This window comes from Cinclus cinclus, chromosome 3 (genome assembly GCF_963662255.1).
Source record: "Cinclus cinclus chromosome 3, bCinCin1.1, whole genome shotgun sequence".
NCBI lineage: Eukaryota > Metazoa > Chordata > Aves > Passeriformes > Cinclidae > Cinclus > Cinclus cinclus.
In genome coordinates, this window is record NC_085048.1 from 48,212,332 (window position 1) to 48,225,392 (window position 13,061).

Below are 13,061 nucleotides of genomic sequence, written 5' to 3' on the forward strand. Positions count from 1 at the left end.
CTGAGGCTTCCTCTCCTCACCTGGGGTGTTTGAATGGCTATTCTCCACCAGTGGAAAGTCAGAAAATAGCATTTATGCTTTCTTAGCTCAAAAGATGTTCTGGTGTTAATGCTCTTGCTCAAACACAGATTTTTTAAAAAAAAAAAAAAATTCCCTGGGAACAAGACCTTGTATAACCTTACAGAGGAGGATGGCAGGCTGAGGTCTCTCATGCACAGTTTTGCCTGTACATGTTCTGCAGAAATATAAGGCTCTGTGACCTGAACAGCCATCAGGGTCTTATCATGATAGCAGGATCTTTACAGTTTTTTTGAGCAGCATTTTGCACCACAAAAGATCCTTGGCATTGTACAAAGGTGGCACAGGCCAGAACATAGCCCAGTAAGATGAAATCTCTGTGAACACTGGACTTTCAATGTTAAGGAATACATCCCCATGTGGTTCTGTAACTTTCCCTTTGTTTCTCTTTTTCTTCCCTGATAAGTTGCTTAAATGAAGCTTAATATTGTAGTTCCTTTATTCCAGTTAAAATAAATTCTCACAGTTAGAAACATGCAGTTTAAATTAAGGCCATGGGCAGTTCTTTTTTTACTGCATAGCAGTTGGCAACATGGGCATCAAGGTTTGTCCTATGTCCTGCTGGAAATTATCTGGTTTTACACTGCCCAGACCTCTATGGACCCCTCTCTTTCTGTTCAGAAGGCTGACAGCTCATCTACCACTACCATAATATTCTTTAACTCTTCATTCCTATTGCCAAAATTTCAATTCAAAGGTGATTTGCTTATGAGGCCAACTTGCCTTTGATCCTGAGTATTTTACCTGCCATCCTAAAATCAATAGTGTTTGGTTAGAAAAACCTGAGCAACAGATGTTTTCAAAGCATGTGAAAAAAGAGATCTGAAAAAAACATATTGAGTATGTTTTATGGTGATATGATTTTGGATCTATATCTCCTATTCACCTCTTTTCCCAGCATGAACCTATGACAAAAATAAATAGCAGGCAACAAAGCTAGTAGTAATGCCAAAGCTTCAAAATAAATGTGGTTACTTGTGAAAAAGCAGATGAGTGAGTTGGATGAAATGGCAGTGTAATTATACAGTAGCAAGTCAAAGTTTGATAGCTTGGAGCTTATCTTAGCACAGCATGCCACTTCCCCCCCCCACCCCCCCTTGGTATGGCGTGTTTCTTTTTCAACTCTTCGTTCCTAGTTGTTACTTTTAAAATAATCCTATCAAACCTTAAGTTTGTTTTTCCTAATGATTTTGGAAGGAAATTCAGATAGTAATTTAAATGGAAAAAACCCAAAAACAACAACAATAAAAATCAACAGTTTAACCAAAATATCCCCAAAAGGAATATTGTGGGTAGTTAAAGTGAACACTGTGAGTTCCCAGCTCTGAAGGATTTTTTTCTTGGATTAGCTTCAGTTTTTCAAGATAAAGGATAACAGTATGCAAGACTTCATATGGAAAGTGTGCCTATGCCCTAAGTGACCTGAGACTGAGGGCTGCCTCTTAGATGCATGTGTATATGACACTAGTCCATTGTCACAAATGTTTTCATTAGTTGGAAGACTGAGCAGAACAAAATTGCTTAAGCTTTAGTATACAAATTTTAAGCTACTAGTATGCTTTTGAATAGTTCAGTAAAAATTGCTTCCTTTAGTAGTCAAGGTCTCTTATCTGATACCTGCTTCCTTCCCCCTCTGTGGATGCTTCCTGTTTTCCATGTCAGTCCACACATCCCCCCATGTATCTCCATGTGCCTTTTCCTGTTGTCCTCTGATCTGCTGCAGCTGCTCCTCAGACACCTCTCCACCAAGGAAGGGTTCCAAAGCCAAGCTGGCTCCTATACAATGCCATGAAGACACACTTGGAGGACCCCTACCCTCACCCCTTGAGCAAAGAGGCAGCAGCACGTGCATTTCTGGGCATGCTGCTGCAAAGTATCCTGTGTACCATTAACAGTGCACACCCCACTCTGGAAGTCAGTCTTGAGTCTGTCTTCACCTGGTCCCCTGTGCTGTTACTACTGTGCAAGCAGCACAAGAAAATCCAACAGGAAAATAAGATGTGTTTGGTCTGTGATAGTACGCAGTTAAATCATGTCTGTGCTTTCATGTATGACTCACTTATCCTCTCTGTGGTGGCTATTGCTATGGTAATAAAATGCTGACTGATAACTGGGAGAAAATTAGGAAGGATCCCACTTCTTACGTGTGGAATTGCATCTTCATGGATTTTGTAGGGTTTGGCTATAAAGCAGAAAACCAGAGAGACACTGTCTCTGTACATTACTGTCAAATACACCCTAGTTCATGAGTGTTTCCAAGCCTCCTTTCTACTGCTTTACAAGAGAAATATGACTATATTTATTTCAGTTACTCATGTTCCAACAGCAGCAGAACTGAGGTGGAGTATTACAAAATACTTACTTGAAAGGGAAAAGTGCACGAGACATAATTATGTAGCCAGTGTTATCTCACATTTATTTTATTGAGGAATACATTCTGTTTCTCTTCCTTTCTGTTCTCCTACTGCAGGTGATGGATGTGGGCACACAGTGATGTATCAAGACAGTGGGACACTGGCATCCAAGAACTATCCTGGGACGTACCCAAACTACACTCTTTGTGAAAAGAAAATCCAAGTGCCTCCAGGAAAACGCCTGATCTTGAAAATCGGAGACCTGGATATTGAATCACAGAAATGCGAATCCAGCTACCTTACCATCCAGAGCTCTTCAACACTGCATGGTATGTAAGAGACAAGGCCATGGTCTAGTGCATGAACTAGTGAGAGTGAAAGGCAGCTTAGAAAATGCAAGAAATGTCAGCCTTTGTCCTCTCCTCCTCCTTTTTGTAGTCAAGGGTTTAGTTCTCTGTGTGGGAAGTCATTGTCCCACTGGGTGTAGTTCTGCCAAGGCTGAGGATGCTGCCTTGCTGTGCTGCAGAGGGGCTGCCAGGGCTCTGCCTTCAGACCTGCAGAGCTGGGCCGTCACAGTTTTGGTACAGCAAATCCCTAGATCTATATCAGCACCACTCCCTTCTTGTGTGGAGGAAGAGCTTCCTCGCAAACTAGGCAAAGATGAGAAATTGGAGTCAGTCACCCTGTGAATGTCTCTTCCTAGGCAGTCCATGGCTCAAAGAGGAGATAATCTTTACTGTTGCTAGCTGTTAGCCACCTGACTCATGTACAGGCTTTAAAACTTGCAGATATTAAATGCACACAGCCAGACTGCACTCTTGTAGGAGATTTGCACAGGAAGATAAGCAAATAATCTGTTACAGCTGTGCACTTAATCATAACAGCAACAGCATTTTCCCCAGGGAGAACCTGAGGCCTTCTTCAAAATGATTTTCCCAACCAGTTTTCACTGAAACTTTTGATCTTTCTAGAAGAGTCAAACTGATTTTTCAAGTCATGCACCCTTTTTTGGAAATCCAATTTAAATTCAAAGCTGCAAGGAGTCCTGCAATGTAGGAATAAACTCCTGAATTGACAGTTCATAAAATTTTGCCTGCTGGGAGTGGGCTGTGTAGCCCTTGAGTCAGCTGAGTCTAAATGTGCTGTGCTGGACTTAACAAGCAGAATAGATTCAAGGGGAAAAAAATGTGATGAAGATATGAGCTGCACAGAGCCTTTGCAGGTTTTCCATCTCACTGCTTGGCTCAGAAAAGTATGTGGTTCTCCAAACCTGAGATCTCATAGGATATCTTAGTAGTAAGGAGGGTTGATTGCCTTTCATTTATCAGCATGATAGGCTTATCACTCATCTGGTAAGAGAAGATCAAGTGAGGTATTGAAGGCTTGCTCACAAAGGGAAGTAAAGGTAATTATTGTTCTCGTGGGGGAGGTATTACCTTTTGAAACAACCTTCACTAAGAGTGGGCAGTGACATGCTGATATCTAAGCCTGCACAGAGCTTGATTTGAGGCATAAGGAACATCTCTGTTCATGTGTGCTGCGATTTTTTAGTGTTATTTATTTCTTTCTTCACTGTGGGAGTGGTGAGGCACTGGAACAGGTTGCTCAGAGAAGTTGTGGATGCCTCATCCCTGGAAGCGTGCAAGGTCAGGTTGGATGGGGACCTGACCAACCTAATCTAGTGGAAGGTCACTGCCTATGCTAGGGAGGGTTGGAATTAGATGCCCTTTAAGATCCCTTAGAACCCAAGCCATTCTATTGTTCTGCGATTCATTTCATAACTAAGTAATGAGCTGTGTTAGCTGAAGCAGTCTGTCTGTACTTGGCAGTAAGAAATAAGTGGTTATTACTGCACTAGCGTATCTTCGAATAATTTTTATTGATACTGTCTTGACACTTCTAATCTAAGGATTTTCTCAGAAACAGGAACAAATCAATGTATTGTTTTTTGGAGTGAAAAATTAAACTTGGATGTTGATTGAAATTCTGGCTCCTTACAGATCAGCCTGAAGGCATCTTCACATCATTTATACTGCAGTCATTCACCCTATAAGCACAGAATAGCTGTGTATTATGCAATCAAGTCCACATAATTAATTTTTATAAAGTATTCCCACGCCCATTTTCAGATCTGATTGGTAATGTCTGATGCATGTGGACTGTAATTTGCATTCTTGGTAGTGAACTGCACAATTAGCAGATTTTGATATCTGATTAAACCAGTTTTGTAGTTCAGGCAGACATACCTTCTGTAATGGTTTTTGTGGTCTGCAGTTCACTGTAGACTTTCCCACCAGCATACCTACAGTGTCTATTCTACATTCAGGCAAATCCATGCAGAATGGATATGGAAATAGTTCTATAGCCATAAATTCATGATGTTGCTCATGTTTTAAAAGACACATGAATTCTTAGATGAGATTAGAGCTTCTCTAAGTCATTTTTTTCAACAGCCTTGCTATAGCTTTGGGTTTCAATATGCATTTGTGCCAGCGAAAGGAGCCTTGTGAATAAGCTCTGCTATATCCATTCAGTCTGTTAAGTCTCCTTTTAGACAGCTGTTTTTGAACTCAGATCTCTTCTTTGCAACGCTTCCCTTCATGAACATCTATAGGCAGGTCAACATCTTCCCTCTGGGTGAGGAGATACTGACCTTAGACATTGAAATTCTTTCATGGGATGATGGAGAGTTGAATATTTTTGCAAGCACTGAAAACATCTGAGCAATTAAAAACTAAACTTTGTATGTTTTCTGTATTTGACCTGGGTTTAGAAAGGAAAACATAAATAGCAAAGTATTAAAGCTGGCAGTGTGGATATTGCTCATGTTTCAAATTAGTCTGAGCAGCCTTTGCTCTCTATTTAGGAGGTTTGCAATTACAAGACAATAAGGTCCAAAGGGAAATAGGTTTTAAACATCATGCTGATTTCTTCAGCTCTGCAGAAGACAACATTATCAATGTGAGTATGAGTACAAACATTTGTTGAATATATATGAAGCTTAGAAAATTGGTCAGTGGCAAAATACTAGATTATATGTACAAATATAAAATTAGTGGGAAGAAGACTCCAGATGATAAAGTATTGTTGTCCTTTCAGATATCTTCCAATCTTTACATTTAACTGTGATTCATTCATCATTATAACCATCTGCAGGGATTCTTGCAGTACAGCAAGGAGCAACTCAATTTGTCTTTGGAGTATTTATGTTCCATGCAGTATAGGGAATCTGTTAAATACAAATCAAGGGATTAATTGATTTATGCTAGTGGGGACATTGATGCTACTTTTTTTAAGTTGGTGACTACAGATTAGAGTACTTACATGCAAATTTTGTAAAAGTTCAGGATATTCCTTGAATTCTGTGGACGGATAGAAGACTATGATTCATTCCTAGAAAAGCATGTAGTGTTGTCGTGTATGCTGATCTACTGAAGCCTTTCTCAGTCTCAGCTAAGACACAAATGTGACACTACAGGTCTTCTCACCTTTGGTACTTATCAGTTTTGATGGACCTGTGAAGGCAGCTACTGAATTTATATTTATCCAATATTGCAAGTAAAATATGATAATTAAATAAACTTAACCAAGCTCTAAAACTGGAGTCATAGGGTGTCTGAACACTGTATCTCTGAGTTATTACTCTTCAAATTATTTTATTTAGTGTTCACCGGAGAAAGGAACCTGTAGCAAGCCTTTTCTTTCAAGCTGTTAGTTCTGTATCCAGACATAGCTGTGAAAATATTAATCATCAGTCAGCAAAGGGAGTCTAACACCCGTTTTGGTGAAACTGAGTCACCTTTGTCTGACAAACATTTAAATATTAGCACAGCTTTGCACATGTTGTCTCTAGGAGAAATAAATATATGATAGTGTTCTATTTCAAAGGCATGGTTTTTGACTGGATTAAAATGTGGTGTTTTTTGTCCCACGGAAAATTAACATGAGCATAATCTCAGTGCAGACAAGGTGCAGCTTTTACTAAAATGCTTTTCTTCTCGAGTTAATTGCATTATCTGAGCATATTAAAAATACTGAGCTCTGAAGTAGGGCTTCTGATTTTTTAATTAGTTAAAGGGATATGTGAAAACAAGATTAACCATGTCAACCCTGTAGTTCTCAAGAACAAAATTTGCACACTTATGAAGGTGGATCATAAATGTTTTAAAAGTTTGACAGGAGCTGCTTTTAGTCTGCTTCTTTTTATGTCTATCAGATTTCTGTACCTCTTTTGACCCATTTTTTTTTTTCTTTTTTTCTATCTCTTCCCCATCTAATGGCTTGGTATTTTTTCCCTTAATTTTGTGAGATGATCATCAGTCTTGACTGGAGAGAAAGCCAAAAGAAGAGATAAGTGCCTACTTACTTCCTCATTCACTTGCAGTCAGTAGGAGGTTGATGTGTTCCTCTGGGGTGGATGTCAGAGCTGCTGAGTGACTAGTAATAATTTGGAGAGTTAGTGCAGTTGACTTGTTCTTGCATAATTTACAGCTGGTAACTAACATGAAATAGAGAATTTACTGAAAATACTTTCTTCTCCCCACACCCCATCACTAAAGGTACAGAGTGCCTTCAGATGCCTCCTACCTGTCATTATTACTTGATGGGATTCAACAAACCAGTCACTCCTTATTATGTATTGAAATAAATATCTTTTTTTTAATAAAGGGTGTGTCCAGGTTTCTTTTTCATCCCTCAAAGGAAACTTGTTATTACTGTATTGTTTCTGGTATTTCAGGAAACCCAGAGAAATGCCCAGACAAGTTCTTGCTGAAGATCAAGTTGAGCAGTTTCTTAACAGTCAAAACACATTCAACAGTTGGGTTTCACCTGAGTTGTTGCAGTACCCTGAGTCTTCAGCTTTGGAAGGATTGATGCAACAAAGAATGTCAAACCTTTTTTCCTGTTGGCTGCATACAGTGTATTAGTCTCTGGTTTTTTTTGTTAAACTACAGGTCTTCACTCATGATTCCTAGTTGTTGCTGTGTTTAGATTTGTCTAAAACCACAGCCATATTAAAAGGGGGGAATCTCACCTGAGGTCAAGCAGGCAGATCAGCCTGTGCCCAGACGCTCTATTTTAAAGTTGTGATTAGTTCCCCAGCCTAACCCAGATGCCTTTTTCTTTCATTTATCCCAGTCTTTCAGTTAACATTTCCAAAGGGTTGCCAAAGTTATATTTGTTTTTCCTAAAACAAGAAATGCTTACCACTCAGCCTGAGGTCAGACTGTGTTGCACAGAGTTAAATGTTGAAAAATAACCAGGCTGTCCCAACCCGACTACCTACTCTGTCATCTTGTATCTGCAGCATGCTAAACACCACCTTCCCTTCATCCTGCAAGGAAGGACATAAAGCAGTACTTTGTGTCCTAGCAGGGTCCTGCTGGCTCCCACTGCACATGTATGTGTCAGGGTTGGAGCAAAGAGTGTCTCCCTTGGTAAGGGGGAGAGGCAATTACTGCTTATCAAAGTATTTGTGTGAATGTGGGATGGAGATGAATTTTGAGACTGATGGTATTTTCATTCAACAGATCCTTGCTTGTTTTGTGGGCTGTTTGTGAAAGACGTGCACTCTGGATGAGCTTTTAGCTCTGAAATGAAACAAGTGTAATCCGTGCTCATTTTATCCCCTGTCCTTCCCCAGCTACTGAGGTAATTCCAAACTGATTTATTTGAGAAAAGGCTACAATTTAAAACTTTGTTTTCCCCAAACAAATGCATTAAGGCATGATAATCCTTTAGAGGCACATCCATGGATTGTTGCTGCATCTTGCCTGCTAGCATGGCTTACTCTGCAAGTAAAGGCTGAAAAAAGGGAGAAGATTCTCTGTTGAACAGAGGACATAATTTTTTAATATCCAAACCAAGTTTCTTAAAGACCTCTGCAACTGTCAGTCTGCAGATTTCAAATGAAGTTGAGGAATTTGAAAGCAGAATGAGCATAGTGAACCAGCCATTCTATAGCTGAAGAGGGAAATGGTTGCTTCTGAAAGGAAGTAAAAGCCTTACAGAAGAGGTAGAAAGTATTAAGAATGAGAGAAATAAACAGCATGCAAGCATTGCCAGCTGGTGTGAAAGAAGAGTGTCCTCTGGGCACAGTACTCCTTAAGGGCAGTAGAAAAAATAAAGGCACATAACTCAACAAACAAAGCTCAGGAGCTGTGCCAGAGCCTGGTTGACATAGAAGTAAACTAGACCTCATAAAACCAGACAATGCTGTAAAGATCATCAGATTTGCAAGACAACACTTATTATGAAAAAGACAAAAGCAGTAGGCTATTGCTAACATTTAAAAAATAAACAACATGTAAAATAATCTCTTCAGTCTCCAGAGGGGCCAGCCAAAGGATATCCACTAGACAATTTACCATGTTATCTTGCAGGATGTTAATACTACTTGGAGACAAAGTTGTTTAATTTAAGCCACCTAAACCATACCAACTGATCAAATGCTCTGCATAAAAGGCATTAAAAGTTAGTTTAATTATGGAGAATATTAAAATTGGTATGCTTGAAATCCGTAGACCTCTAATAGCTCTCTTGCAGCAGTTTATATTTCTTTATGTATATATATTTATATTATAAATTTATATTTTATTATTGCATTTATATAAATAAGTATAAAAGGAATCTGGAGTGAACGGATGGAACCACACTTGGGTCAACTTCTTAATGAGACCCAGGAAGAAGAACAGGCCCTGGCATCTAGATATAGTAGTATTGAAATATGGAGAACACCTACTCAGCTTCATCGCATGTAACACATCTGTTTATTAAATCAAACTCTTTCCTTTGTTCTTATAAACAAACCAAATACTCCTGCCTACTTACCCCAGAAGAGCTCCAGCCAAGTCACTTTAACAGGAAGCTGAGAGCGATCAGCATTCATGACTCGTTTTTCAAGGCGAATATGCAAAACAACCCACCTCACAACTAATGCTAGAAGATGAAAAACTGATAACGTGATCTGGCAGTTCTCAAAAGGGATCTTAAAAAACTTCTGGCTAAGTCCCAGGTTTAGGAATTAAATATTTATCCAGAGTCAAGTCCAAATGCTGCAGTAAAAATTAACAGGGCCCTATAAGCAAGTTTCTCATTTTCATACTAGGGCTTTTTCTATCATCTCTCATCTTTGCTATGGTTGTACAGTATTTGTATAGACAGCTCGGGGAAATCAATGAATCTCAGAGGGAATGGACAGACAAGAGGCACATATGAATGAGTTTTAAAAGTAAACAGTGAAAGTATTTTTGTCACCTTAATTGCAAATGGAGAATACTGAGACGATTAAATACAGTTTTCAGATGAAGTGTAATGTGTACAGATGCTGGCTGAGTGTAGTCATCTAATTTCTATAAATTCTCATAATATATGTATTTGAGGTAATAGTGAGTCAATGGAGAGCAAACCTTCTAGGCACTACTGTGTCTATAGCAAGTGCATCTGACCAGGCACACCACAAGCCAAAATGAGGAGACTGTCCTGTCTCTGGCTTTACAACATGAAAGGAAATAAAAGGACTGAGGTATGGAAGTGCATGGGAAAAGAATGCATGAAAACAAAGATGTTACTTCTCTAAAGTAAATTCAAAAACAGATGAAAGTGTATCTCTTATCAGTCAAAACTGAACCCAAAGATTTTTTTTGTCTCTGAATCCATTTTATTTGCTAAGCATTGCTAGTTTTCCCCTTAGTGAGCTTTCTGGAAGGCCATCAATGTAAAATAAACTGATTAAGGGAAAAATGGGAATTTGAAGTTAAAAAGGCTACTCTGCAAAGACTTGGCAGAATGGAGAGAGATGCTGCTTAAGCAAACCCAGTATTAGGTAAATCAAATCAGAGGGTTGCTTTTACACTGGTCATTTTAAACACAGTAAGTGCCAAAAAGGGTGGATCAACACCTTTGTTTTTCTAGAAACCAGACTGTACACATCTCTAGTTCTTTCAGGGACATAAAGTGGTAAAGAACCTCGAACTCAAACAGGTGTGTAATAGATTTCTCTAAGAGCTGCAGTTTAAGGGTGAGATAATGCTTACACTTTTTCCTGAACCCTCCCTCTCAGCACTTATTTCTGTATTTGATAACATGGAAATAAACTGTAGATCCCAGGCAAGTCTGACGACCTGACAGTCTAGTGCTGATATGGTATTACCTGAATTATTGAGAAGAAATATGTTGAAGTGTTCTGTAAGGCTTCCTCAGTTTGTAACAAAAAACAAGTGAATGATTTGTAGTAGTATTAAATTCTACCTGCCTCCTCCCCTATTTTTTTCCTACAAATCTTTGCAAAAAATTTATAAACCTTTGGAAAATATTCTTTCCTTGAGCATATATCTTTCTTGCTTCTATATCCTTCAAGGAATTAATCCTCGGCTCCCTTTATTTAGAGCTACCCATAGGAATCTCTTGGTATGCCAGAACTGCTCTTGGCAGGATATAACCATAGCCTGGTGGCTTTTTGGATTTATTACTTAATAGTAAAAACTTGTTTTTAGACACTGAACGTTGGTTTCTTAAGCTGATTCCTTCTGAATTTCTTGCTTTATAGCTTGGACTATACAGCTCTGTGTGTCTAGGCTATTTTGTGTTTTATATTATTGGTTTTGCTCACAATGTATGATTTGTTTGTATAATTATCTGGAATGTGTGTAGACTTGCTACTGGAGGAGACACTCATCCCTGGTCCAGCTGATGTGTGGCTGCATGAATCAGCCTTCTAAATTATACCTCCAGAGCAGATAGGTCACTGCCAGTCGCTGCGAGGGAGAAAGCCAAAGAACACTTGTGAGAAAATGTGTAGAGACAGTCCTTGAGAGAAAAAAAGGACTAAAGCTTTCTCAGGTGTTTTATTTTGAAGATGTGCAATGCTGCCTGTCTTTTCCCCATTTCTCTCTCTCTCTCTCTCTCTCTCTTTCTCAAAAAAATATCTAAGTTAGCACTTTACTTCTCCCACTGCAACCTGACACAAAAGACCTTCTCAAATAAATCACTCGTGCAGTTATTCTGGTATGACACAGTGTCAGATGCTGTCTTTTTGATAAGTTCATTTCCTAAGCAATTTGTTTAACCCTTTTTATAGACATTGTTTTCTCTGACGAAGTCGTGAGTCATTTCTCAACACATGAGTACTCTAGGGAAATGTCACACTCGTTGCTTGTTTCTCTGCCTGCCTGGCTTCACCATATGATTTTTATAAGCCAAAAGGACAAGAATTCCTCCTTTTGTTTGTCCCCTTCTGCTCACAGCTGGCTGTTGTTGGCTCTGATTGGGCTACTCTATAGGCTGACCTTATAGTTGTTGTAAGGCAAATGAAGTATTTGGAAAAGAGCCTCTTCCCTAACCTTTGGAAAAGAGCTTTCCTTCCCTTAGAGCATCAAGCAAAATGAAGAAGCTCTTAGAAGCCTGTTACAATGGGTATCACTCATCAAATTTGTGTCATGATGTGAATGTAATTTCTTGTGTCTCAGAAGTCAGTTCCAAGTTGCCCTAAAGTAGCTGCCACCACCACCAAGATCAGGTTGTCTAGGAAAAATCAAAGTGATCTTTTTTCATCCCAAACACTTGCTTTAGGACATAAAAGCTGTCATTCACCTTAACAGAACAAATGAGCTGAGGGCTTGTAAAGGGTCATTTGGATTTTTTTTCTTCTGGGGAAAAATGTCTGTTTGCCATCTTATGAAAACCTCTTCTGTAGTTTATGTTGCTAATAGACTCAAAAGTTTGAGTAAGTATTTCTAAACTGCTTTGAATTTTCTTTATTTTCTGTGCCTGAGGGCAGCTAAGGGTGAGTGCTTCCACCCAGGTCCAGTGACAGAAGGCAAGCACAAAGACTGTGGCAGTCTCAAAGCAACACTCCCCTTAGGAACTGACTTTCTGAGGAAACAACTAGGAGTCCTGGGCACACCTGCAGTCATAAGAAAGGAGTGTCCCAAAGGCTGTTCCTAGATACTGCAGTCGGTAGCTATAAAACCCTTATCTAATTCACTGTAAGTGCAAGGCTGTTGTCTCCCTTTCCCACTCCCTTTGTCTTCCCCTTTCCCTCTCTTTTTTTTTTTTTTTTTGTGTTAAACTCTAGAGACTTGAACTGTATATTTTTGTGGCCTAATGGTGTTTTAAAATGGAAAATGATTAGGAAATGTTCTGAGGGAAGGGTTACTGCCTTGTAGTACAATTCAGTTTGTGGCATGCAGGTCCTTGAAAACCAGGTGCTCTGTTTTTGATCTTAATCCCTTTTGACTGGCCGCTGTGCCACAATGGCATGAGCTGTGTGTGTTTGGAGGGTTTATCTTGGGGACCCTGCCTAGATCCCTTGGCTTGCTTTTGAATGTAGTGTCATTTTCTCTAATGAGTTACTGCTGGCTGCAAGCATGCTGTACTTCAAAGGTCAAAAGGCATTAATTTTTCTCTTAAGGCTTATGCGATGAGAAGTGTGGATGCTGGAATTGCTGCCATGCAGAGACAACTGGATCCTGGCCACTGCTTGTCAGGGTAGCTTTAGAGCTCGTACCCGTAAAGGACTGAAGCCAAAACCCTTTTGTCAACATTTGGGTTGATACTGAAAGAGAATTGAGTGTGTTACGAAATTCTTTGCTAATCATGAGACTTTTCCAGCCTAATTTTGTCATCTAA

General features: G+C 39.4%; 1 protein-coding gene across 1 annotated transcript in view; it reads left to right on the forward strand.

Moving 5' to 3' along the window:
* DCBLD1 (discoidin, CUB and LCCL domain containing 1) overlaps window positions 1–13,061 on the forward strand; it is a 47,555-nt gene that overhangs the window by 12,859 nt on the left and 21,635 nt on the right. Inside the window, 1 exon segment of the mRNA XM_062489969.1 lies at window positions 2,549–2,761. Coding sequence (XP_062345953.1) covers window positions 2,549–2,761 — 213 coding nt within the window.